A 24,922-nucleotide genomic window follows, 5' to 3' on the forward strand; every position below is an offset into this window, starting at 1 on the left:
CCACTTATGCTCTTTAGAGGCATAACACTTTTAACTTCTTTAGGTGATACTATTGTGCTTTGCTTGTCTTGCTTATATAAATATGTCTCGCCATTGTTCATGCTAAAAAACTCTGATCCACGTGTGAGTTTTCCTATTAGATAACCACTCTCACTTGCACACCCCTACAATTTTCTATCTTTATTTTGATTTCACATACTACATGTACTACAACCATGGTGGCAATCTCTCGATTATACATCCTTGAAAGTACTCCTTTACATTTGGAGTTTTGCTTATGCTAATGCTATGTACTTAAAGCAATAAGCATCAATTCAAAATGGCAATTAACCACTCTTCTAACCCTTCTTAGATGTTCAATATAAAAGTCTAATTTCTTATTGTAACACACAAAGCAATATAAAACACACAAAGGAAACCTCCATTATAAGAAGATAACAATTTCTCTACAAGGGTGTGTCTTTGTTTTCTCCAGGTAGATGTCTTGGGGGAGAGGCCATTATTCACGTGTGTGTGTGTGTGTGTGTGTGTGTGTGAGAGAGAGAGAGAGAGAGAGAGACAGAGAGAGTGATTTCTATGGGTCAAAAGATAGGCCTCAAGCCTACAAAAGCATGTACTTGGTGAAATCAATCAAATCATTGTTGAGTTGTGCAATCTAGCTCACTCTGCAGCTGTGTGTGTGTGTGTGTGCGCGCACGCACGCGCGTGTGTGTGTGTGTATAGTGAAGGACTGGGTGTCCATCGGCTCAAGCCAGCAGGAAGTGTGCAATTAGTTCCTTCTACAAAGTTCAATGGCGTACATATGTATTCTCTCCCATGGCTAGGGCTTGACTGTACTGGGTTGGCAAGAAGCATGGAAGAGCTCGTCATCATCTCCACTGACTATATTAACCAGCAAGGCTCTTCACTTACGACGAGACATCTAGAGTTTACTAACACTAAAAACATCACATGCATGTACAAAACTTCTTGTTACACTATACATATCAGCACAAAACCTACAACTAAGTTTCATACGAGAGTGTTGGCTTTTTGTACAAAGCTTATAGCCCTACTCTCCTTGGGGCAGTGCCAACCAAACCTACATGCACAGTCAAGCTAAATGCTTGGCTCATGTGCTAACCATGAAATTATCAATCTAACAAAACCTACACTCACTTTCAAGCTCAATGCCTAGATCATGTGCTCACTATGAAAATATTTATCTATATACCACTAGATGTCTGATGTATGTATACGTGAAGTTCTTACTATATTCACGCTGCACATCGCTCCTCTCTAGGCCCTCATGCACAACACGCTCCACCATTGCTTTCTCATAGATTTTAATGCACCATCAATCCCCCTGCTACCATGGTTTTCTTGCACTAGAAGCTTTGGTCAATGTGTACATGTGCTATCCCTACTCAGATGAAAGCTAATTTGCACTTGCCCCTGTGCTCCCAAACAAGTCATATTTAGGGGTCTTGCATAAATGAATTGCACTAGAAGCTTTGGTCAATGTGTACATACTATCCCTACGAAGTTGCACTTACCCTGGTGCTCCCAAACAAGTTATATTTAGAGGTCTTGCATAAATGAATGGACCGACCACAAATACATGCATGTAAACCTATTTCTATCTCTACCCAAATATCCTACACCTACCCAACTACCCTTGCATCTCCATCGTACAGAGTTCATGGTTTTTTTTGTCTATGATTCTCATTAGCGCTTAAACTAATACATGGTTTTACACCGCAAGCATTCCTACAACACAATAGGGGGTTTTGCTACCATTTTTTCAACATGAGAAGTGCTAGAATCTCCAAATGGATTATAAAAAGGAAATAGTCCTTGTAGTTTTTGTACTCATCAATAATACATTCTATCAAAGTTCACTCAGGAAGAGGATCCTTGGACCGATGAGAGAGATCACTCTTGGACTTATTATGAGACCTATGAAGAGGATTCTTGGACCTATGAAAGTGGACATTCTTCCATACAAGCCTCCCAGTACTGTCTTTTTTGCGCTGCCAAACCCTGGTCTCATTAAATGCTTTTACGGATGTGTTTCCGTCAACTGTTGTGTTTTGCCATAATCTTGTGTACGTCACAAGACCAATATTGTCGCTTAGAATTGCTATCTTGGGTGATGAGATCTCTGAATGTGGAGTAGAGGGTGAAGGATACCTCTTCTTCATATCGAAGTAAAACTTGTGAAATGCTAGTCCCTCCACAAGGTGACCTGCATATATTTCTCAACTCATCAAGACAAGACGTTTTTTTTTTATAGCCTGAGTTATTAAATCAGATGTTGGTGTTTAAAGTCACATTCCCAGCTGGGGTACATGGTGCAATAGCCACTCGGCCAAGGACCACAAGGCAAGACAAGACATAGTTAACATAAATGCTTTCAAGAATGTATCCCCAACAAGATTGTCCACACAAAATGTGTGGATCAAGTTTAGTTGATTGCTACCTTGTGCCTCTGGTTCAAAAGCCGTCAATGCAGGATCACAAAGCTTCATATAAACTCCATAATCACCCACATCAATGGATTGCAACAGTTCTTTGGTTGACCGAAGCAAATCTTCCTATCAAAGTTAAGGCCTTGAGCAAACACTTAGCAGTTGTCAAACTTCACCTCTTAAAATCACATGTATTTGGCTTCTGTGTTCCTTTAAAATCACCTTCTGTGTTCCTTTAAAAATCACAGGTCTATAGCAAAACCTCTAAACCAATCTCACCTCAACAAAAGGTACAAACAGAGGTTGAAGGCTCTCAAAGACCTCTTCAATCTCTCCTGTTGCATTTATCTATGGCATTTAAAGAGTTCAGTGGTAAGGTTAAAAGGAAACTCAACTAAGGAACCTTGTAAAAGGTCAGAATCCAAGCTAGAATAGATTACCTTCCGGACTTTTCCCCTTTTCTCATATTGCTGCACTACTGGAAGGCTCGATTCCATAAACACTTTAAAACGTTTCCTTATGGTCTCAATGTTATCATCAACTCGGCCCTACACATGACACCGACAACCAGCCAATAACTTCATCTAAAAAGCTTTGAAAATGGTAAAAATAAGCACTTCAAACCTTTTTATGACAGGGAGAGCTAATGGAGACCTGGTTTCTATTAAGAATGCGTCTTTCCATCTCCTCTTCTGGGCAATCAAAAAAAATTACGAACTCTGGTTCGATTCCAGTCTGTACATGTTGGCGTCCACAAACATGTCAGTACATGTGGGATTCGAGATCAAATACAACAATTTATTGACACTTAAAGAGTCTCTGTCTCTGTAAGTTCACTAGCAGATGAACAAAGGTGAAGCAAGCTAGTCTCCCACAGGGTTACTCTACACTCATTAGGTCTTCACTTTTGAGGGCTATCATTGTGAATTACGTAGCCTTTTGAAAGTCCTGATGAAAACCCAGCAAGGGAAGCTTTTGTTGCCAACACTTGGGATTAACTGTCTTGTCGAGGTAGATTTGGAAAATTATGCCCTTGTAAGAGAGTGAGTGACACCCCGAGTTAGAGCACCTGGGGGGATGTCAGATGACTATGGGAACACTGCTGGGTGAAACATTGGTTGTCTATTATCGTAACAGACATATTACCAGCTGAAATCATGGCACTGGGCCTGCCCATCAACACTGTTTTACCAGAATCTGATGTGGCCATTGGGCACCCCATTCATGGTGTGATAGTCATAGGGGAAAGGGCTCGCTTGTTTTTTTTGAGAGAGATACTTACATAGATGCCAGGGTTCAAACCCTGTACCTGCACATCTACAGGCTAGCACCAAAGATTAGTTTTAACCTGTGTTCCTTGCAAAAGGATCAACAATACCTAGAGATATGAACTTACAACGGATTCAAACGCAGCACGGTTCTCCTCGTTTCTAGGAAAACCGTCTATCAAAAACTTGTCATTCCCACTCTCTTGCATGGCCTTTTGTAGCAACGTCACTGTAACTTCAGATGGCACAATCTTGCCTTCTTTTATTGTATTCTGAATCATGGTCCTACCATCAAATTCAGAGACGTCAACTCAAGCAGGTGGTGCATCAAATTTTTATTAGATGTGTTTTGAAGAAAGAAACCTGCATTGCAAAAGGTAAAGTGGAATGTTTACCCATATCGGGAACCTGATTTTATTTCAGCACGCAGCAGGTCTCCGGCACTGAGGTGTGTGAACCCATAACTCTCCACAATTTTTGCACATTGTGTACCCTTTCCACTGCCTGGTCCACCTGATGAAACAAAGAAAAAAGAATCCATAAAAAAGGGAACCGTTTTGAATCTTTACCTTCGCTTGCATCCTTATCATCAACCCACCTCTCTCTGGCATCATAGCCCAACTCTCCTCTATTTGTTGACATTGCAGAGTTCTCCCAGCAGGGGGGACATACTCTTACTAGGGGACTTTAATACTCGGACAGCAGGCAGGCAAGTGAAAATGTATGATTTCGATGATGATGCCATCAGATTGTCAGAGATTATGGCTGAACTGGGATTACAGAGGATCAACAAAGATGAAGGGGGTGTCACAGCTTATGGCCACAGTCAGACAGCTAAGGGTGACCACACCTCGTGCAAGCTGTTGGTCGACCTCCAATGGCCAACCACGTGCCAACCGTCAAGCTCTTGTGCGCCATCAGCGAATCAAGGGATTCCAGATCAATGGCTGCCAAAGACGCTCTTCTGAGGCAATTGGAGCTAGCTGCCTAAGGGCCGACCTGAGGTGATCCCAAGCTCCCATTAAACTAGTTGCAAATCTATCCTCAAAAGCTGGGCTAAATCCACGGGCCCACATCTCTGTGAAGATCTATCTGGTACTCTGCGGCCAAGGGCTGCCTAGACTCGGGATACAGGCTGAAATCCGGGCCAAGAGGAAGTCCTTCCAAGGCTCACCACCGGGAAGGAGTCCTCTAACAATCAGAAGCCTCAAATTTTTCATGTTGCTAAAGCCTTAATTTGATGCAAATTGTTCAATGTTTGGAAAACCCCCAAATTTTGAATGTTGTAGAGACTTCAATTTGGTGAAGAGAGCTGATTTGCAAAAAAGCCCCAACTTTGTTTGCTGACATGGCACTACAGGTGCAGTTGGCTGGTGCGAGAGCTGGAGGAACAGCCAGCAAAGGAGAAGAGGGTCAAGCTACGGCAAATAACGTCATGGAGGCGAGCAAACGGCTCTGACTATTGTGGAAGGAAAACACAACAAAGAGGCGGAGACCGCAGACGACAGCAACAATGGGCAGGCGATGCTAACTAGCGGCCTATGGCGCAACTACGTCGAAGTGTGGCACCAGACGAACCCAAAATACCACACCGGCTGGCAAGGCCAGTTAGGTAGAGCTCTGCCCAGGGAGCAGGCCGCTCAACCAGGGGTCTTTGCTCCCCCCGGTCACCTTAGCTCACCCGGCACGCAGCTCTATCACAAGCTCTGCCAGTCCAAGCGGTGGATCGGTGGCAATGCTGGCCGAGATGTGGATGAACAGAACTGAGATGGCGGCGGCGAGTGCAACAAGGAGGTCCTTTTTGACATGGTCAACAGTGACTCTGATACCAATTGTTAGTTTTTAGGGTTAGCACACAACAAAGAGCTATGGAGGATGGAAGATATCCATGGTGTGCGTGTGCAAAAAGAAAGAAAGAGAGAGAGATAGAGAGAGAATATGTTGCACAACTCAATGAGACACTTGATTAGATATGATTGAAGTGATGTTACTCACCATGTGCAATGCTTTTGTAGGACACCGGTATTTCATCTTCTTCGAGCAAGGAGGCAGTTGGACTCACCGCTAGGGACACTCGGGAGTGGTTTCTTGACAATGGTGCTTCCAGGCACATGACTCCTTCCCGAGATTTATTACAGGATCTTCGAAGGCACGCAAGTCACATCCTGATTGGTGACAAGTCCACTATACCTATTCATAGTGAGGGCAGGTTAGAGATCGTTCCCGATGGTAGAGAGGGGAAGCATTCCTCCCAGGTTCTTTTTGTCCCATCTCTTGGTTTTCATCTGTTGTCAATGCATGAGGTTTGCAAGACTAGTGTATGGGTGGAGTTTGAGGAGCATTTTGTTGCTCTCCGGAACAAAGCGACAGGCCAGGTTGTATGGGAAGGCGGAGTGGAGAATGGGATCTACAAACTCTCAGCACTCTCTCTTACAAGTTCTCAATTAGATGATGGGTGGCAGTTTCGTCATGACAACTTGAATGTGGACACGCTGCAGCGAGCTTTTCGGGACCAAATGGTGGATGGCTTGCCAGATGTTGACAATAGTAGGCAAGAACATTCCAGTTCTTGCATTCGTCAGTCAAAGGAGCCTTTACACGTGAACTATGCTATGATGTCTCGTATCATTCGGGACAAAGAGCCTCCTACAATTGAGGAAGCTCTTTCCCAGGAGACTTGTAGGAAAGCCAAGCAATTGGCAGACAATGACTTGCAGCAGGAGGTGGATGTTGAGTAGCCTCCAGGCTTTGACATTCCGGGTTCAAAGGGGGTGGTTTACAAGCTCCAAAAGGCCTTGTATGGTCTTCAGCAGGTTCCTAGGACTTGGCATACCAAAGTTACAGTTGATGATCCTTATGAGCAGATTGATGCCTCTTTGTATCGGAAGCAGTTTGGTTCATTGATTTGGTTGCTGAACATAAGATTGGACTTGAGCTTCCCGGTGGGGCTATTGAGCTCATTCATGCAGACGCCTTTGAAGACTCATCGGGACGCAAGATTGCGGATCTTGCGGTATCTGCAAGGTACGAAGGATCTTGGACTCTTCTATGACACTAGAGGGGGAACGACAGATGGAGTCGGACTCCACGGTTGGAGTGACTCAAATTGGGGAGGAGATCCAGACACGAGGAGATCTACACCAAGCTCAAGATTTACCCTTGGCTCAGGAGTTGTTTCATGGAGCAGCAAGAGGCAGCCAACTATTGCCTTGTCGTCTGCAGAGGCAGAGTATCGCGCTGCTTGTGCTGCTGCTTGCGAGGTTGTATAGCTGCGGAGGTTGCTTGGTGAGATTGGATTTCCACTAGCGGAACCCACGGTCATCCAGAGTCACTTTGTTCGTGAGAAAATTTTTGCTGATGACATCTTGCTAGAGTTTTGCTCCACGAAGGACAATGCGGCGGACCTCTTCACGAAGTCTCTACCTCAGGCTATGCTCCGGTAGCACTCCAGCTCATTGGGGTTGGTTCCACATCCAGGAGCTGAGAGGGGGTGTTGGTAGTCATTTCTTGCCCGTACTACAGTGTTCACAGAGGGCCTTTGTTGTGGGTGTGCCCGCCCAAGAGCTTAGCTCAGTTTTTCCCATTTTTCCGTGTTTTTTTCTATTTTACTAGTCGTGGGGGGGCTATCAATTATGGCCGCCTGTTTTGTACCTAGCCGACTTCCTTCTTGCTGGCTGACTACCTGTATGCAATCGTGGAGATCCCCAACAGCCAGTCGGCTGTCTTACAGCTGACTGACCAGCATAGGGGGGTGGTATAAATGCCACTCCTACCCCCACTTCAGTATATTGTACAGGATCTTGTATATAGGAGAGTTTATACAGCTTCTCTCTCTCTCTCTCTCTCTCTCTCTCTCTCTCTCTCTCTCTCTCTCTCCCCTGTATTTGCTCTTCTTCACATAGTTCTGCGTTGATATTCAGGCTAGTGGTTCTGTCTTGCGTTTTCTCTGAATGAGTGCAGAGTGGAAGCAAATAAGCACTAGAGTGTGTTGAGCAGAGAGTGAGAGAGAGAGAGAGAGAGAGAGAGAGAGAGAGAGAGAGAGATGAAGCAACTATGCTGAATATACTAAAGTGATACAGTCCCAAGCAAGAGACATGAAGTGTCTCATAAGTGAGGGAGCAAAAAGGAAAGACTAGACTATAAGAAAACTCGGAGGCCACCCCACCTATTTATAGGTAAGAGGGGCTGGCCGACTGGGAAAAAGGTACCCGACTTGGGAAAAATCCCCAAAAAATGTACAAAAATAGGGTGGCCAGCCCACAAACAAGGGCCATGAAAAGGGACCAAAAGGGGACACCAAATATGAGCAGAATTTGGGGATGAATGTGCTAACACCCCCTCTCAGCACCAAAGGCTGAACATACTTCGAGAAGCCGAAGATGAGGAGCCAAGGAAGCCTGAGAAACTGGCTTGGTGAACAAATCTGCTGCATTCTCCTCTGAAGGACAATACTCCAAACACAAATCTCCAACAAGAACCCTTTCGCGAACATAGTGATACTGTATCTCAATAAGTTTCGTACGAGCATGAAACACAGGGTTCTTGGCGATAGCGATGCAACTCTAATTGTCACACCAAAGAAGAGTCGATCCAGTAGGAGGACAACCAAGCTCCTCCAATAATCTCCGCAACCAAATTGCCTCACATGCAACATAGCAAACCGCACAATACTCCACCTCTGTAGAGGAAAGCGCCACAGTAGGCTGCTTTTTACTGCTCCATGAAATGGCTCCAGACCCAAGTGGAAAAACACAACCGGTGGTCGAACGTCGAGTATCTGGATCTCCAGCCTAATCTAAGTCAGACAATCCAAGAAAAGTGCATCCTTGGCCATAGAAGATGCCAAAGTCCAGAGTACCACGCAAGTACCGAAGAACTCCGAGAGCACAACGCCAATGCTGCTGACAAGGTTTGGATGAGAAAGAACTCAATAAGCTCACTACGAAACACACGTCGAATCGGAAGTAGGTCAACCAAACCAAACAACCGACGAGAACCTGATACTATCCCTGATCAATCCATGGAGAAGCATCAAGAAGAGAAAGCTTCTCACTAGTATCCATAGGAGAAGATACTGGTTTGCATCTAGTCGTCTGAAATCTGTCAAGTATCTCCTGGGTATACTTCTGCTGAAAGAAGAAAATACCCTTCGGGGTCTACCAAATCTCAAAGCCAAGAAAATAATGCAAAAGGCCAAGATCTGTCATCTCAAACTCTGTCTCCAAAGCATCCATGATTGAATGGATCTCACAAAATAAGAACCTATAAAGATGAGGTCATCAACATAGACCACAATGATAACAACCAACCCCCTCTCAAGGAGGATATAAAGGTTAGAACCTGCATGAGAACGGCACAGGCCAAGCTTCTGAAAGAACTCATCAATCTGCTGGTACCAAGCTCGCGGAGCCTGCTTGAGACCATATAAAGCTTTCTTCAGCCGATACACCTGATCTTGTTTGCCTGGAACAACAAATCCCGGCGGTTGATCAACATCAACCTCTTGTGTAAGCTCTCCATTCAAGAAAGCCGACTTGACCTCCATCTAGAATACGAGCCATCTATGATGTGCTGCAAGAGCAAGAACGGTGCAAATGGTAGTCATCTAGGCCATCGAGCGGAGGTCTCATCGAAGTCGACTCCAGGGCGCTGAGCATAACCCTTGGCAACCAACCTCACCTTGTGCTTGTCCAAGCTTGCCATCTGCTCGGAACTTCGATTTGAAGATCCAGCGCACACCAATCACCTTACGTTGCAGTGGCCTAGGCACCAAAATCCAAGTGCCATTCCGTTCAATAGTATCCAGCTCTGCCTGCATAGCACGACGCCAAGGCTCATGTGAAAGAGCCTCGTCCACAGAAGTGTGATTAGAAGGACCATGAATGATAGAGGACATAAGAGCATAGTTAACAAACATGTTGCCCTCATGAATTTGTTTCCCTGAAACTCTGGAAGATCGCCTGAGAGAACCAGGCGGAGGAGTAAAAGGAAGCTCACGTAACCCAGAATCATGAACTAATCTGAAAATACCATCCAGGCACAGAACTGCTCGATCTCACTGGAGGAGGAGCAGAGTCATCATCATCTCACTCAGAATCCACAGCTGGGGGTGTAACAAAAGTAGAGGGAGGAGGAGGAAGAGGAGGAGGAAGAAGATGTATGAGTCTCGTCGAACACCACATCACGGCTCACGACGACTTTGCCGGCCTGATGATCATATAGACGATATGCCTTGGACATAGTGCTGTATCCGAGAAAGGTCATGCGCTGAGACTTCGAGTCCAACTTGGAGCGATGCTCCTTGGGCACATGTACATACGCCGAACAACCAAATACCCAGAAATGAACAACAGAGGGCTTCTCACCATGGAAAGTCTCATAAGGAGTTTTATCTAGAAGAGCAGCAATAGGAGACTTGTTCTGAATGTAGACAGCAGTAGAAGCCACCTCAACCCCGGAACGTCGAGGTAATAAAGAATGCTCAAGCATAGCACGGGCCATCTCCATAATGGTCCTATTCTTCCTCTCTGCAACTCCATTCTGTGATGGAGTATATGTTGTAGTAACCTGTCTCCGAATGCCATGAGCCTTGCAATATTGCTAAAACTCCTGGGATGTAAACTCACCCCCTCTGTTAGTCCTGAGAGCCTTGACCGAGAAACCAGTCTCTTTTTCCACCTCAACCCTCCAATCACAAAAGTGCTGAAAAGCCTCATCCTTGGACTTCAGAAAGAAGACCCAAGTATATCTAGAGAAGTCATCCACCATCACGAGCATGTACAACGCCTTACTCAAAGACACCGTACTCATAGGACCACATAAGTTTGCATAAACAAGAGCAAGTGATGTCGAAGCTCTGTGTGTTGCCTCCTTTGGAAAGGCGGCTTGATGTTACTTCCCTTGTAAACAAGAGGAACAAACAGAAGATGGAGCCTTGATGGTCGGTAAACCCTCAACCAACCCATCCTTCGAAGCTCGCTGTAGAAGCTGATAGCTCAAATGGCCAAACCGAGCATGCCAAAGAGCAGCAGAAGAACCAGAAGAAAGCAAAGCGGTCAACTTGTACAGACCACTATCTTGGACTCCCTGAGCCAAGATGCTACCAATCTCCTTATCACGAATGGTAATCTCATAACGAGAGAAGATCACCTCCGCACCCTAAGCTGTAAGAAACTCACTGACAAAAGGTTAAATGCCAAATTTGGAATGTACAGAACGTCAAAGAAGTACCTCTTATCCTCAGAGGAGCGAAAGATGGGGATGGTGCCATGTCCATGCACTGGCACGTAAGAAGAATCACCCAAAGTGATCTCGCCTGTCCTGGCAGTGAAATCCTCGAACCAATCTCGATGGGGTGTCATGTGAGTAGTAGCACCGCTATCCACAATCCACGACCGCGACTAAGAAGTCACAAGAGCAAGTACACGACGAGCACCTGCTAATAGAAGAATACCATCTTCCTTCTTGGTATGAGACACCGCTGTAGAGGAAGAGTTCTTTGCTGCTTCTTCTTGTGACATTGGGGCGATTTATGACCCTTCTTGCCATAATAATGACACTCAATGTCCTTGTTTTTAGAAGATATGCTTTTGTCTTTGTCTTTATCCTTGGAGTTCTTGTCAAAATCACCTTTCCCTTTCTTATGTTGATTCTTCCCTTTATCTCGTGTAGCCAAAGCTCCATCAAAACCACCAGAGGTGCCAGTCCGCTCCTGAAAGCGAGACTCAATCTACATGATGGAGGGGAGAACTTCCTCCCAAGTAACTAGAACAAGACGAGGAGAAGAAACAAGAGACTGAAAATAAGCATCAAACCTCTCTGGAAGCTTGGAGAGAAGCCGAATAGCCATATCCTCTGTAGAGATATCCTTGCCACAAACAGCAAGCTCGTCCCGGAGATCTTTCATCTTCGAGATGAAAGCAGATAAAGATGGAAAAGCAGAAAATGAATAGTTCATGAGCTGCTTTTCCAAAGCCAAAATCCATCCTGGAGACTTAATCTCGTAAAGATCAGCAAATGCGTTCCAAACTTCATGTGCAGCGTCTGCTATACACACATGAGAGAGAACAGAATCCTGACAATTCAACATCAGAAAAGAGAAAAAAACGACGATTATTTGCCTGCCAAATATCAATATGTGCCTGGGTCACACCATCGCACGCAAGAGTGGGAGGGGTGGCATTGGCAGGTGTAACAAGCCAATCCTAGATATCCACGCCACGCAAGGTTGATTTCACCTTCACCTTCCGCAAAGTGTAGTTGGAACCATCCAACTTTGCAAAAGAACATATGAAGAGTAGTCGGGGCAGCCATCACAAGAGCTTGGGCTCAATCTCAAAAAAAATACACAATCTCAGAAAGAGTGCCCACCACAGGTTCCAGAAGCCACCAATCCTCAACTCAGAACACCAAAAACTTGCAAGAGCCGCCTGTAGGGAAGAAAACGTCGGCAAGGCAGATGCTGTAGCCCTGAAAAGGAGCACCCGACAAGTGAAGAAGGGAATCTCAGAGATCAAACTAGTGAGGGAAGACCTGAATCTGCAGTGGAGAGGCGCCATAAGAAACCAACCAACCAGCAGCAGAACTGAGAAGAAAACGCAGATGTTAAGGTGCTGAAAATTGAGGCAGATCTGGGACAGAAAGTTAACGCTGACTGAGGCAGCAAATTAACAATGAACCGGGAGCAATGATACCATGAATGAGTGCACATAGCGGAAGCAAATAAGCACTAGAGTGTGCTGAGCAGAGAGTGGAAGAGAGAGAGAGAGATATGAAGCAACTATGCTGAATATACTGAAGTGATACAGTCCCAAGCAAGAGACATGAAGAGTCTCGTAAGTGAGGGAGCAAAAAGAAAAGACTAGACTATGAGAAAAGTGGGAGGACAACCCACCTATTTTTAGGTAAGAGGGGCTGGCCGACCGGACATGAGAACCTAGCCGACTGGACATGGTTATGCTGGAAAAATGTACAAAAATAGGGTGGCCAGCCCACAACCAAGGGCCATGAAAAGGGGCCAAAAGGGGACACCAAATATGACCAGAAATTGGGGATAAATGTGCTAACATGCTCATCTTCATTGTGGAGTCTTGTTGTGTGTGCTCTCAGCTGTTTGTCTCATATACGTTGCGTATTCCGATAGTGAGTAGCATGTCATCATCGTATAAAACGATGACCAACAAATCCTCTCTAGTCTTCCTGACATAGAGGGTGCTCTCTGTTGGACTATTACAAAACCCATGTGCGACCAAGCATGCATGTATCTTCATGTACCATGCTTTGGGAGCTTGCTTAAGGCCATACAAAGCTTTCCAGAACCTACACATTTTGTCTTCCTGACCCTTCTGAACAAAACCATGAGGTTGAGATACATAGACCTCCTGATGCAAATCACCATTTAAGAAGGCAGTTTTGATGTCCAACCAATGCGCATTCCAACCATGATGTGTTGCCATAGCAATGATACACCTGACGATGCTCATACGTGAAGTGGGAGCAAAGGTCTCATCATGATCTATGCTGTTTTTGATGTGCATAGCCCTTTGCCACAAGTCTGGCTTTGTTAGCAATCAATGCTACTATCACACTTCCGTTTGATCTCATAGACCCACTTCGTACCAATAGCTTTCTTGCCGAAGGCAAGTCAACTAGATTTAACAAGAGCTATACATTGTGGCCAACATAACACTTGCTGCCCTAATGGATTTCTATGATGCTGAATGCAAAACGCTACAACCTTCTTCCTCGGAAGCCCCTCTACACAGACGCTAGGTTGGGGCCATTAGTACCAATCAGGCTCACGGTGGCTCGAGGAAAAAAGAGAGTCGAAGAAAGCAGGCGAGAAGGAGGGTCCTCACACATGCACAATGCACAAATCTATAGGTTAGAGACCTCGACATCAAAAGCCTACCTAGCATATCATAGCCTGGATTACCCTGCCCAATTACTTGTCTCGCATAGCATGTTCTCTGTATTTATCAAGTTGCATATAGATCTCTTGCATCTTTTGAAATCATATTTGTGCTGCATCGCATGCATCCGATTTTTCTCCTCTTGTGCTTCATCAAATCAAACAAGCTCTTCTTCATCACACAAGCTACTCATAAGAGCATGATCAACATAATGCCTAGATGGATGCCAAGAACTAGCACGTATTCGACCTGCCAAAGGAGCCACTACATTGCTGTCCTGCAAAGTTTGCAACAGCCAACGAAGCACTAATTTAGCTTGTTGAATTGTTGTCCTCCCTTCTTCCACTACATCATCAATGTCTGCCTGACCAATGGGCTCAACATCAGGCATATCTTGTTGCTGACGTTCAACTGTTGTATGCTGATTTTCAGCAAGTACGGGCTAATTTCCAGCCATAGGCTCACTGTATTATTGTGGGCTGATTTTTGGTACAGTCGGCGACGAGAGGTGAAATAGCTAGTCAGCAACAAGCGATTGGCAGGCAGCAAGGCTTGGCAGCAGTGCAGATGGGCTGGGCAGTGAAGGAGAAAACTGGGCAGAGGACGAGAAGCAAAAAAAAATGGCCTAGAGTCAAGTGAGCATGCGCAGGGCAGAAAATGACATAAAGCCAAGGAAGGGCGTGCACGGCAGAGGTCACCCTATCTCCACCAGAATTCTTGCTCCCCCCCAGCCCCATCCCCACAAGTTCGCCGCCGGCAGCCCTATCATGGGCCATGGCAAGTCCGCCAACAAAGCGGGCGGTGCAAAACGAAGATGCCGCCAATAGGCAGTGAATGAAATGTTGCCGGCATGAGAACAAAGCCCCACAAGCTTGAGGCCTGGGAGGACAACGACAAGATTCAAGAGCAAGCCCTACACTCCGATACCATTTGTTGGTTTAGGGTTAGGGGTAAGAGAGATGGCTAGTCTATGGAGGATGAGAAGTCCATGGTTAGAGAGAGAGAAAGAAAGAAAGAAAGAAAGCTGTATTAACATCTACTAGAGGCCGAACTCGACCTATGAGACGAATCAATGTACAATTGTCAATGTCCTCTGGTTGTCCAGAAAAAAAGGACAATATAAACATGACATAAACTATGAAAGTACTGAGCTAGTGGGGGGGGGGGGGGGGGGGGGATGGATGGAGCACTACTGCTAAAGGCTCAGTATGCAACCTATATGCGTAGGGTATACAAGAATGCAATGCAGATTGTCTAGCTCCAATTAGTACCATAATGGGTGTAATATGCGATACATAGGCGATGGCGAGGCAAAAATCCCTTGGAGCATGATCTCCGAGTGTGAGTGTAAGCGAGCTAGCCGCTCCTGGATATGGTGCTGATGTCGAGCCCGTATCTCTGTAATCTCCCTCTGATGTAGTCTAGGAGTCTGATAGCCTGGTGCTCTCAGTCTCCGTCTGGCTCAAAGATCCGCAATGCGCTGAAGTGTAGCCCCCTCCTGTGTCAGGGTAGGCGCTGGGATAGATCTCTGGAAGAGAGAGAGAGAGATGTCAAAGTCACGCAGCAGTAGCACATGCACCACCCTAGGGCACTGAGCATCGTCAATGGCTAGGCTTCCATCTCCTAGCCATTGCTCCCCCTCAAAAATCCGGCCAGAGGAGATATCTATGACAAGGTGCCACCACACCCTATATATGGCTCTTCGACTTCCCATGCTCTTGCATATGGGATAATCCACCACAACTTCTACCAGTCATGCGATAACCCGAGTGTAGCTACGAGAATTGCCACCTCCAACACCCTCCTTCAATTCGAGCACCTCGATCAAACAGAGGTTAGGACCGCCCAAGACCACACAAGTCGAGCTCTGATACCATGTCAAAGTCACGCAGCAGCAGCACACACACCACCCTAGGGCACTGAGCAACGTCGGTGGCTAGGCTCCCATCTCCTAGTCGTTGCTCCCCCCCAAAAATCTGGCCAGAGGAGATATCTATGACAAGGTGCCACCACACCCTATATATGGCTCTTCGACTTTCCATGCTCTTGGATATGGGATAATCCACCACAACTTCTACTAGTCATGCGATAACCCGAGTAGCTACGAGAATTGCCACCTCCAACAAGAGAGAGAGAGAGAGACAGAGAGAGAGAGAGAGAGAGAGAGAGTGTGAGTGTGAGTGACATAGATATGATAATTCTCAAAAGAGAAGACAATGATTGCACAACTCAATGATTTGATATATTGATATGAAGCTTCACCATGTACAATGTTTTTATAGCCTTAGAGGCTCGTCCAAACGACATCAATGCTTATGTCAAACACATATAATATCTAGATATTATCCTACAACTCCAATTATCCAACAAATCCACTATGAAATATGATGGTAGAGATGGTACCCTTTACTCTCCAAACTATAGCCCACAAAAATGCAATTCATTGCCTTGTCATCAAGCTTAGAATGGTGTTTCTCAAGCACAAGAGCATAAGCCAAGCAACCAAAGACACGCATATGAGCCACTGATGGCTTATTGCCATGCCATGTTGTGATAGACTATAAAGGCTTTTGTTGGACACCTGGTAAGTACGTATGCTACACACATAACAGCTTCCATCCAAAACCTGGTGAGACAAACTTTGGCCTTTAACCATACATCCTACCATCTGCATGAGAGACCTACTCTTTCTTTCCGATACACTATTCTACTACTGAGACGTATATGGTACGGTACATTTGTGTTGAATGTCCCTTTCAGACAAGTATGCATTGAATTTTTTGGACATGTACTCCCCCTCTCTATCTGTTTGCACTTTGCATCTTGAGACATTTTCAACCATGATGAAAGTGCCTAATACACATAAACACCTCTGATTTTTGCTTCATAGCATAGACCCAACTAAATCTGGAAAGGTTATCAATGAACGTGACAAAATAGAGGTCACCACCAATAAATGGTGTCCGCATCGGACCACATACATCACTATGTAGTATGTATGAGCTGCAATTTCCAAGCATCCCTCATTGAACAATCTTTGGGAAAAGGTGTCCAATATATTTTGCCAAATACACAACCCTCATATACATGCATGACGGTTGCATCAAGTGGTTGCAAGGTGGTTCCAAACGTAGTGAACGATACGTTTAGTACGTTTGGAAAACGTGCTGAAAAGATTCCAAACGTAGTGAACGCTGCCCCCGATATATATATATATATATACAAAATTTATAGTTTACTTATAAAATTTTGAAATATGAAGTTTGAAGATTCATCAATGAACATTAAAGCACTTACTAATACTATACAACCTTCAGTTTCAATTTTGCAGGAGGGAGAGAGAGAGAGAGAGAGACTTGAGCGTGTGCGGGAGAGAGAGAGAGAGAGAGAGAGAGAGACTTGAGCGCAGCATAGAGACGCCCGCAGGAGAAGACTTGAGCACCGCACAGAGGCTGCCACACGCACATAAGGAAAAGCGGAAAAAAAACGATGTTGACTTGTGTCCGTTTTTTAGCCTATAAAATCAAAAGTGCACGTTCACTACATTTCCAAACGTTAGTGAACGTTCCGAACGTTTGCAACGTTTGGATTACATCCAAACGTAGTTTGGATGCAACTATGAGTGGTTGCAAAGCGGATACCATATCATGCCTTTGAAGGTGAAGCGGACAACCAAAGTTCAAATGACTAAACCGAGCATGCCATAGCTCCTATTTGTCCTCAATTGCTCCTCTTGCAAGAGCAAGAAGACAAGCTCATCAAATGAAAAGGCATTTGCATTGTCTTTCATGAGCAATTTGAGAGTGGTAGCAAAGCCAGTCACACAATGCATTGAGAATTGTCGCGACAAGAGAATTGTCGTGTATAATTTCATCAATATTAGCAAGCTGCTCACGAAGGTCTTTCACCTTCGTCAAGTAAACATCTAGAATCACCCTCATCCATATGAGGCAAGTCCATTTGCTTCTTCACGTACCGCATTGCGCACCTAATAAGTGTTGCAAGGGCATCCCACGCTAGCTTAGCAGTGACACAAGAACCGATATACTCCTCTTCACTGAGAGGGCAATGAGTGCATGTGCCTCTGCCTCTCTGGCATCCCACCGTCGTCATTGATATGCAGTACGGGGTGTGGGTGCCTCAATGACAAAAGATCCCAAAGTGCCAGATGTAGTGCTCTGGCCACCTATAGGAGCAGAAGGAACTCGCTACTGCGAAATTGGCGAGGGAGGACGGGCCTTCTCACCTAAAACGATAGCACGCTGCTGATGTGGCACTGCTGTACGTTTTGCTGACATGGACAGTGCACTGACAATGTGGGCTGTACAGGCTGGATGGTGCGTTGCTGAATGGCGGGCAGAGGTGGCGGTAGGCGCAACAGGGTGGGCTGCTCTGAATGGCTGCAGTTTATGTGCTTGCTTGCACTGCTGCGTGCTACGTATGGTGCTATGCTATTGCTACGCTTTGCTATGCTAGGTGGTGCTTGGCTCTGCTAGGTGCCTATGTTTTAGAGTATACGAGCTATACATCAGCATACGTAGCCAATCCAACCGAGTAGCACACATATAGCATACAGTCAGGCATAAAAGGCATCAACACTCGAGTAGCACAAAAGCAGCAAGGGTCAAGCAACAGCAAAAAGAGTGGTGCCCAATGTCTCCATGGATCCTAAGGAGGAAGGGAAGCCTGCTTTGGTACAAATGTTGGGATTAGAGTTAGGGTTTGCAGCAATGCACAACACCAAACACACACGCAGTGAAGCAGCCGTGAGGAAGAGAAAGGAAGCACAATACTCTATGTTGATTGAGTAGCATGGGTGGTGCAAAGTACAAAGGATAAAGTACACCCTCATAAGTGGATAAGAGGGTGTTCCTATGCTCGGGGGGAAAACCTCCTAAAGAGGGAAAAAGTGCCCCAACTGGTCCTAGAGTATTCACACACCACTTCGTGACATATAATGTCTACATATCTCCAGTGCCACACACCTCTCATTGTTATACTCTTATGACATACAAGTTCCTAGGTAGGTCCTAACATTGAAATAAACCCACCCATTGTCATTGTTAGGAACTAGTCTTGGTGAAAATTCATTCCGGATGGGAGTGTTTCATGTATCCATGTCCATATGTATTTTGGCAATCCAATAAACTGCAATTGTTGTGAAGCATTGATCTCAAACCTCATATGCTTACAGCATCCCCTAAAAGTTATTGCAACAAAAGAAATGAAAAATCAAATGATTTGTAATATAGCATGTGATAGAAAAACAATGTGAAGTATTTATGGATTTTGGGTATATGCTCTTTTGGTAAGGTTGCAAGCTCACCGCCGTCGAAGAAATACGATTACAAAGCCTGCAAAAAAAAAAAACATATTTCAAGCGTCTTAATGGTGAAACCTATTGGAGGTGGCAATTCACGTAGCTACTCTCATGTTGTCGCATGACTAGAAGTGGTGGATTATCCCATAAGCAAAGGCATGGGAAGTCGAAGAGCCATATATAGAGTGTGGTGGCACCTTGTCATAGATATCTCCTCCGGCCGGGTTTTTGGGGGGATCAATGGCTGGGAGATGGGAACCCAACCACCGATGTTGCTCAGTGCCCTAGGGTGGTGTGCTACTGTTGCTGCACGACTCTGGCATGGTATCAGAGCTCGAGCCTATGTGGTCCTAGGCGGTCCTAGCCTCTATTGTTCGAGGTGCTCGAATTGAAGGAGGGTGTGGGAGGTGGCAATTTGCATAGCTACTCTCCGGTTGTCGCATGACTAGAAGTGGTGGATTATCCCATATGCAAAAGCATGGTAAGTTGAAGAGCCATATATAGGGTGTGCTCGCACCTTGTTATAGCCTCCAGCCGGGTTTTTGGGGGAAGCAACGGCTGGGAGATGGAAAGCCAGCCACGGATGTTGCGCTCAGTGCCCTAGGGTGGTGTGTTGCTGCTGCTACTGCGCAACTCTGACAAACCCTCCATGTGTCCTCGAAACATATACACGATCCTTACCTAGTGCTTTGTCTAGTTGTGCGGTTGGTGCCTCTTCTGTGGCGTCTTGGTAATCATATGTTCACATATTATATTAAAGGGAGAGGCCTCAGACAGAAAAAAAGATGTATCACATAAGCATAATTTATATCTTGCGTTCAAAGGCTAATAATCTTATCCATGGGCTCTTTTTGCGGGGGGAAAAGACTTGTTGAACCTTATTCAAGGTTGCAACTTGCGTATTTCAAATTTTGACAATTTTATTTTTGTTAGTAGGGTCAAATGAGGGGTAGGACAATACTATTTCAGGCCCCGGCTCAATCCAAGGGGGGAGCCTTTGGTTTTGTCACCTGAAAACCAAAAGAACCTTCTTCTATCCAAACCATCATGTGACTTGGCACTAATGTGCCAATATGTTTTAGCAATATATAAACTTTGGGTTGGTTATTGATAATGTCTCTTCAATCCAAGGAGTGGTGAACCTTTGTTTTGGCCACCACTGTCACTATCCTGTTTGATGTACGGGTGAGTAGCAAATTTGTTAACCACGTATACATGCTTATCATTACAATAGAAACTGATTTGTTTTAAATAAGAGAAGCAGAACCTCACTGCATGTATAAACTGCACTTACCCAAAACAAACACAACCCTTGGGTTTATAGTGCTAGGCTGGTAAACTTGCAGGTTCTCCTTTTTACCCTGCAGAGAAAGTGTTTACACTTAGCAAAGCATGCATGCATGCATGATTACCATATTCAGAAGTTTGCTTTTACTCTTGATTACCTCTTCTAGAGACTCACACACAGTAGGTCCTGTTGAAGATGCTGAAGACAATGCAAAAAATCCAGCTAATGCAAAGTACCAGGCTGAGCTCCAGGTTGTCTGCCAAAGACCATGTATTTTGAGCATACATTCAACACCGTAAAGAAAATTTGAATTAATTAGCTCCTACTGATCTGAATGCAGCGTAATCATGCTATGCCATAAGTTGCACAATGGTGACAGTACCAGTGACACTCACAATCTCTTCATTGACATTTAGGTAGGATATTTTTTTCCCAAGGCGAAGCTTGATGTGATGCCACGTTCTAACCAATGTGCACTTTCCCAACGTGCCAATCAACACTTCCAATGTTGTTGTTAACCACATTGGAAAGGATTGGCTGGCATGTTGGGCTCAAAACATCAACAGCTCCTCTCAAGCCAAAACATTTCCAGCAACCTTCCATGCATCATTCATAGAAACTACGTTCAGCTCCCACCTAGACCGTTGCATGCATCTAGTAGCTCCCAAAGGCCAGCCGTTATTGTCAAGAATGCAATCATTCTACATAAAAGGCTATCTATTATCATCAAGAATGCCACTTCCAATAAAAGGCTGTCTACCAAAGAAGAGAGTATGAAGTCCGGACACAATAAGTCTATCTCCAATTAGCTTAAGTAATCCTTGCACCCATCCCCAACATGTGCTTCCAATCACCCACCTACCTGCACAAGCTGCATGCTTGCACAGCCCCCCTTGCTCCACCTTGACCACCACCACCCCACCCCCCAAAAAAAAGAACCCCCACACGACTGTTGCTTCCATTGATCCCCACCCTCATGCACTTCGCCACCATTGCCTCACCTGCATGCTCCCCACAGCAGTTATGTGCACCTCCTCTACCACGGTTTCTCTCTAGACACTGACCCACTAGCTGGTGCGACTGCCTTCCTAATTAGGGTTTCTTTCACGGCCTTCCCAATGAAAACTTTGCACTCCTCTTGGTGATTGGTTGCTCTATCAGCCCCATTTTAGAGTGCTCCCAAATGGCAACAGCGCAAGTTATGACTGCCCCGTGTAAGGGCTGTAGATATGTGAAATTTTGCATACACGGCTGAATTTATGGTTGCGGAGCAGTGGGTTGTAATTTGGCATTTGTATGTGGATAATCCAGCTTGCCCGTGACCAAGAACCCCAAAAGCTTGTACTGAAAAACTCATTGGTAATAAAGAATTCTACCGGGCGGGGCGCCAGAGGGGAGGGGGGGGGGTGTTTTGTGGTGTTCAGCCCATTCCCCAGTGAGGTGTCCATTGTGAAAGGTTATATTTTCAGATTTCATGTGGATGCGGTCATGTTTACAGAATGGTTTATTTTATATGGTGTAAGCCCCGATGTTTAAATGTATTGATTAATTACATTAATAGTCAAGCATTTTAAACCCCCTGCTTCAGTTACAATTTTTTTTTCAAAAAGAGATTCCTTTTAGTAAAACAAAAGAACATCTGCCCAGAGGCAGAAATAACCCTCTAAAGAGATACAAAATCTAAGAGTCTTTTAGGTGGGAGGAAACAAAAGGCCAAAGGGGGGGGGGGGGGGGGGGCGGGGGGTTCTCTCTTCCTCCGTGTCTGGCCCTTCTCGCAGAGGCATGCTAATGAGGATTCATGTATGAAGGCAATGTCTATGAGGGCAAAAGGACCAGATGTACGAGAGATTAGAGCAAATCAACACAACATGAAACGGGTGAATGAGTGTACGAGAGATTAGAGCAAATCAACACAGCATGAAACGGGTGAATGAGTGTATGTATAATGGTGAATAAAATTATGTACAAGAGGCCCTCTGATGTGAGGTGACTTTGAGTAGTAGACCGGTGCAGAAGCAAAGACAACGTTGGAGCTAAAGCACGGTCGGTGACGAAGGCTCATGTCGATGTGAGGCAAAGGCACTCCATGAGGTGGTCGATGTCGAAGGCTAGCATCGGTGGATGTAGAGGCACTTTGAGGTGGTAGTGGGCAGTGGAAGGTGAAGTGGTGCAAGCTCTGGTGACAAGTGGTGCTGATGAAGAGCAGAAGGCTGCTGTCCCGAGTGGTGTAGTGACGAGGGTGCTGTAATACCTGAGTGGTGGTGAGGAGCAGAGAGGGCTGCCGTCCCGAGTGGTACACTCTTTGGTGACGAGGGTGCTGCAATACCTCAGTGGTGGTGAAGAGCAGAGAGGGCTGCCGTGACCCGTCCCAAATCGATGTCAAATGAGCAGAGAGGGCTGCCGTCCCGATGTCGAATGAAGATAAGTAGAGAGGGCTGCTGTCCCAATAATGTGAGATGGTGAGCAAAGAGAAAAGCGCTGATGTGATGGAGCAGAGAGTGGGCTGCTGTCCCAAGATATGCTGCAGTAGAGAAACGCTGAAGTGCAGAGAGTGGGCTGCTGTCCCAAGGGTATGCTGCAGAAGAAAACGCTGAAGTGCAGAGAGTGGGCTGCTATCCCAAGGTAAGATCTGCAACAGAAGAAAACGCTGGAGCTGTCGATGATGATGATATGCTGATGTAGAGCAGGCGCCGGCAGCAGCAGCAGATGGTGGTATCTCTATGATGTGGTCACTGATGTGGTATATGATGTGGTGACTGATGTAGTATATATATAAGGTGGGCTGCAGGTCAGCGCAGGAAAGGGGCTGTCAGCCAGCAGCACAAGATCTAAAAACCCAATAAAACCAAATAAACCAGATAAAATCCCCTTTTAAGGGCTGGGAAAAATGCTATTTTCACACAAAGTCAAGGATAATTTGGATCCTCGTGAGTCATCCAGCAACGGGCAGACCCACCCCACTAATGGGTGGACAAAGGGTCATGGGGGAGGGGGGGAAAGCCACATTGGGGGCCTGTAATGCCAGAATATGCCACCATCACTCCAGGTGAGGAAGGGTCCCAAGCTCCAAAAGCATAGGATGGGTGTGCAGTGCTGCTGCATACTCTCTCGGTCACCTTGCAAGCATCTCCAGTGTCCCCACAGGTTGTGGATGATGACTGTCCAGAGTGAATGGTCTCTGCCAGGTGCCCATGCCCTCTATGGTCTCACTGTAGCATGCCTGCCAAATATGCCAGGCTGCTACGCTGCTGACAAAAGCTCCCAATGAGCATCCAAGGGGTCAGTGGGGTGTGCAAGGGAGAGATAGGACCTTGGTGGCGTGGACTTTTCATTTTTCTAATAGAAGAGTCTTTCGAGGAGAAAATCAGTTCTCGTATGAAGCAAACAAGCACGGATGACAAATGGGTGCTCTTGCATGCACGAGATGGAAAAAAAAATTTGTGCAACATAAGTTTTTACAGAAGCTCAAGCTAGATTTTAATTTTTCTACAGTAACTCTAAAAAAAGGACCAGACTTTTGTTATTAATTACAAATAGGCATTACGGCTATTATGGCATTAAGAAAACAGAAGTATAAAAATTCATGTCACCTTAGTCTCAAAATCTGAGATATCCCTATCCCTGTGCCATTTGAAGGTTTCAAAACTCCCTGTAGATAATCTGTCATTGATCTGTAAACCAAACCACAAATGATTTAAGGCATGTGTGTGCACGTGTGTGTATGAGAGACAGAGCAACATGCCCAGCCTATGCTACCATTCACACACGTTTTCCTCACGGAAGAATGCAACATTCACACCTTCCTCTAACAAAAGGGGGAAAGCATTACTTTGTCCGCCTTCATTGCAAAGATACTCCACCATCGAGAGACACTTCCTCCCTAACTCCCCTTTGTATATGCATGACATGCTTTTGTATAGGTCTCATATGCCGTATTCGGCCTCAGCACAAGAAAGCCAGGATGATTCAGGCTATGGATGCTCAAAAGGCCGGGAACTGAGCAGTTTACCGCGATAGCCACGTAGTTATTGCCAAGCATTGCCCCAAGTAGGGGTACAGGGTCTGTGGGACCATTTCAGCTCTACACATAGCCACTTGGAACTGCAATGGCACCTTACGGTCAGATCCAGGAGGATTTTAAGGTTGCTGGGTGGGAGGACACATCAGAGTCCTGCCGAGAGAGGTTCGCCACAAGTTGCCGTGTGTGTATGGGAGTCAGTATACAGAGGGGAGTCCAGAACATGCGGAGATGTGGTCTGGGGGGTTGCAGCGCTCTTCAGACCACACCTCCGCACCATACTAACAGTTGATCCGAAAGGATGAGGAGGCCCAGTATATGTGGATGCGTCTATGCTTTTTTGGGGATCAGGTGGTACACATAGCAGTATACTATTTTCTACCAGATACATCTAGCTATGCCCAAAGTTCTCTAGTGGATGGGCAGTCACCATACTTGGCACTGTAAACTGACATTATGTTGTTTTCCAAGATGGGAGGCATCCTCCTCCTTGGGGACTTCTGGACTGGAAGCAATCAGGTCAGGCTCTTTGATTCTGACAAGGACCCCATCATCTTGCATGATTTGGATCCTGGGGACATGAGTATTCAGAGGACATAACAAGACTCCCGTTATACTACCTTCTTTGGTAGGTCTTTCTTGGAGATGGGTGCCGCACATGGGCTCA

General features: G+C 45.6%; 1 protein-coding gene across 2 annotated transcripts in view; it reads right to left on the minus strand.

Moving 5' to 3' along the window:
- Positions 1-1,796: 1,796 nt before the first annotated feature.
- The window catches only part of LOC147607643 (uncharacterized), a 23,897-nt gene continuing 771 nt past the window's right edge, over positions 1,797-24,922 (minus strand). Inside the window, exons 2-11 of one of the 2 annotated variants that reach the window (XR_015264674.1) lie at positions 23,828-23,908; positions 20,395-20,493; positions 20,244-20,310; positions 4,114-4,231; positions 3,847-4,003; positions 3,105-3,185; positions 2,891-2,998; positions 2,730-2,798; positions 2,462-2,592; positions 1,797-2,227 (exon numbers count right to left, since the gene is read on the minus strand). Coding sequence is in view for 1 of the 2 variants with exons in the window: in XM_086790304.1 (XP_086646430.1) it covers positions 1,878-2,227; positions 2,462-2,576; positions 2,730-2,798; positions 2,891-2,998; positions 3,105-3,185; positions 3,847-4,003; positions 4,114-4,231; positions 20,244-20,310; positions 20,395-20,493; positions 23,828-23,908 (1,245 nt within the window). In the remaining variant the exon portion in view is untranslated. The remainder of the gene's footprint in view (positions 2,228-2,461; positions 2,593-2,729; positions 2,799-2,890; positions 2,999-3,104; positions 3,186-3,846; positions 4,004-4,113; positions 4,232-20,243; positions 20,311-20,394; positions 20,494-23,827; positions 23,909-24,922) is intronic. The other variant, XM_086790304.1, reaches the window with a different exon arrangement.

The sequence above is a fragment of the Cibotium barometz genome, chromosome 55, assembly GCF_041138505.1.
Source record: "Cibotium barometz isolate CiBa-2024 chromosome 55, ASM4113850v1, whole genome shotgun sequence".
Taxonomy (NCBI): Eukaryota; Viridiplantae; Streptophyta; class Polypodiopsida; order Cyatheales; family Cibotiaceae; genus Cibotium; species Cibotium barometz.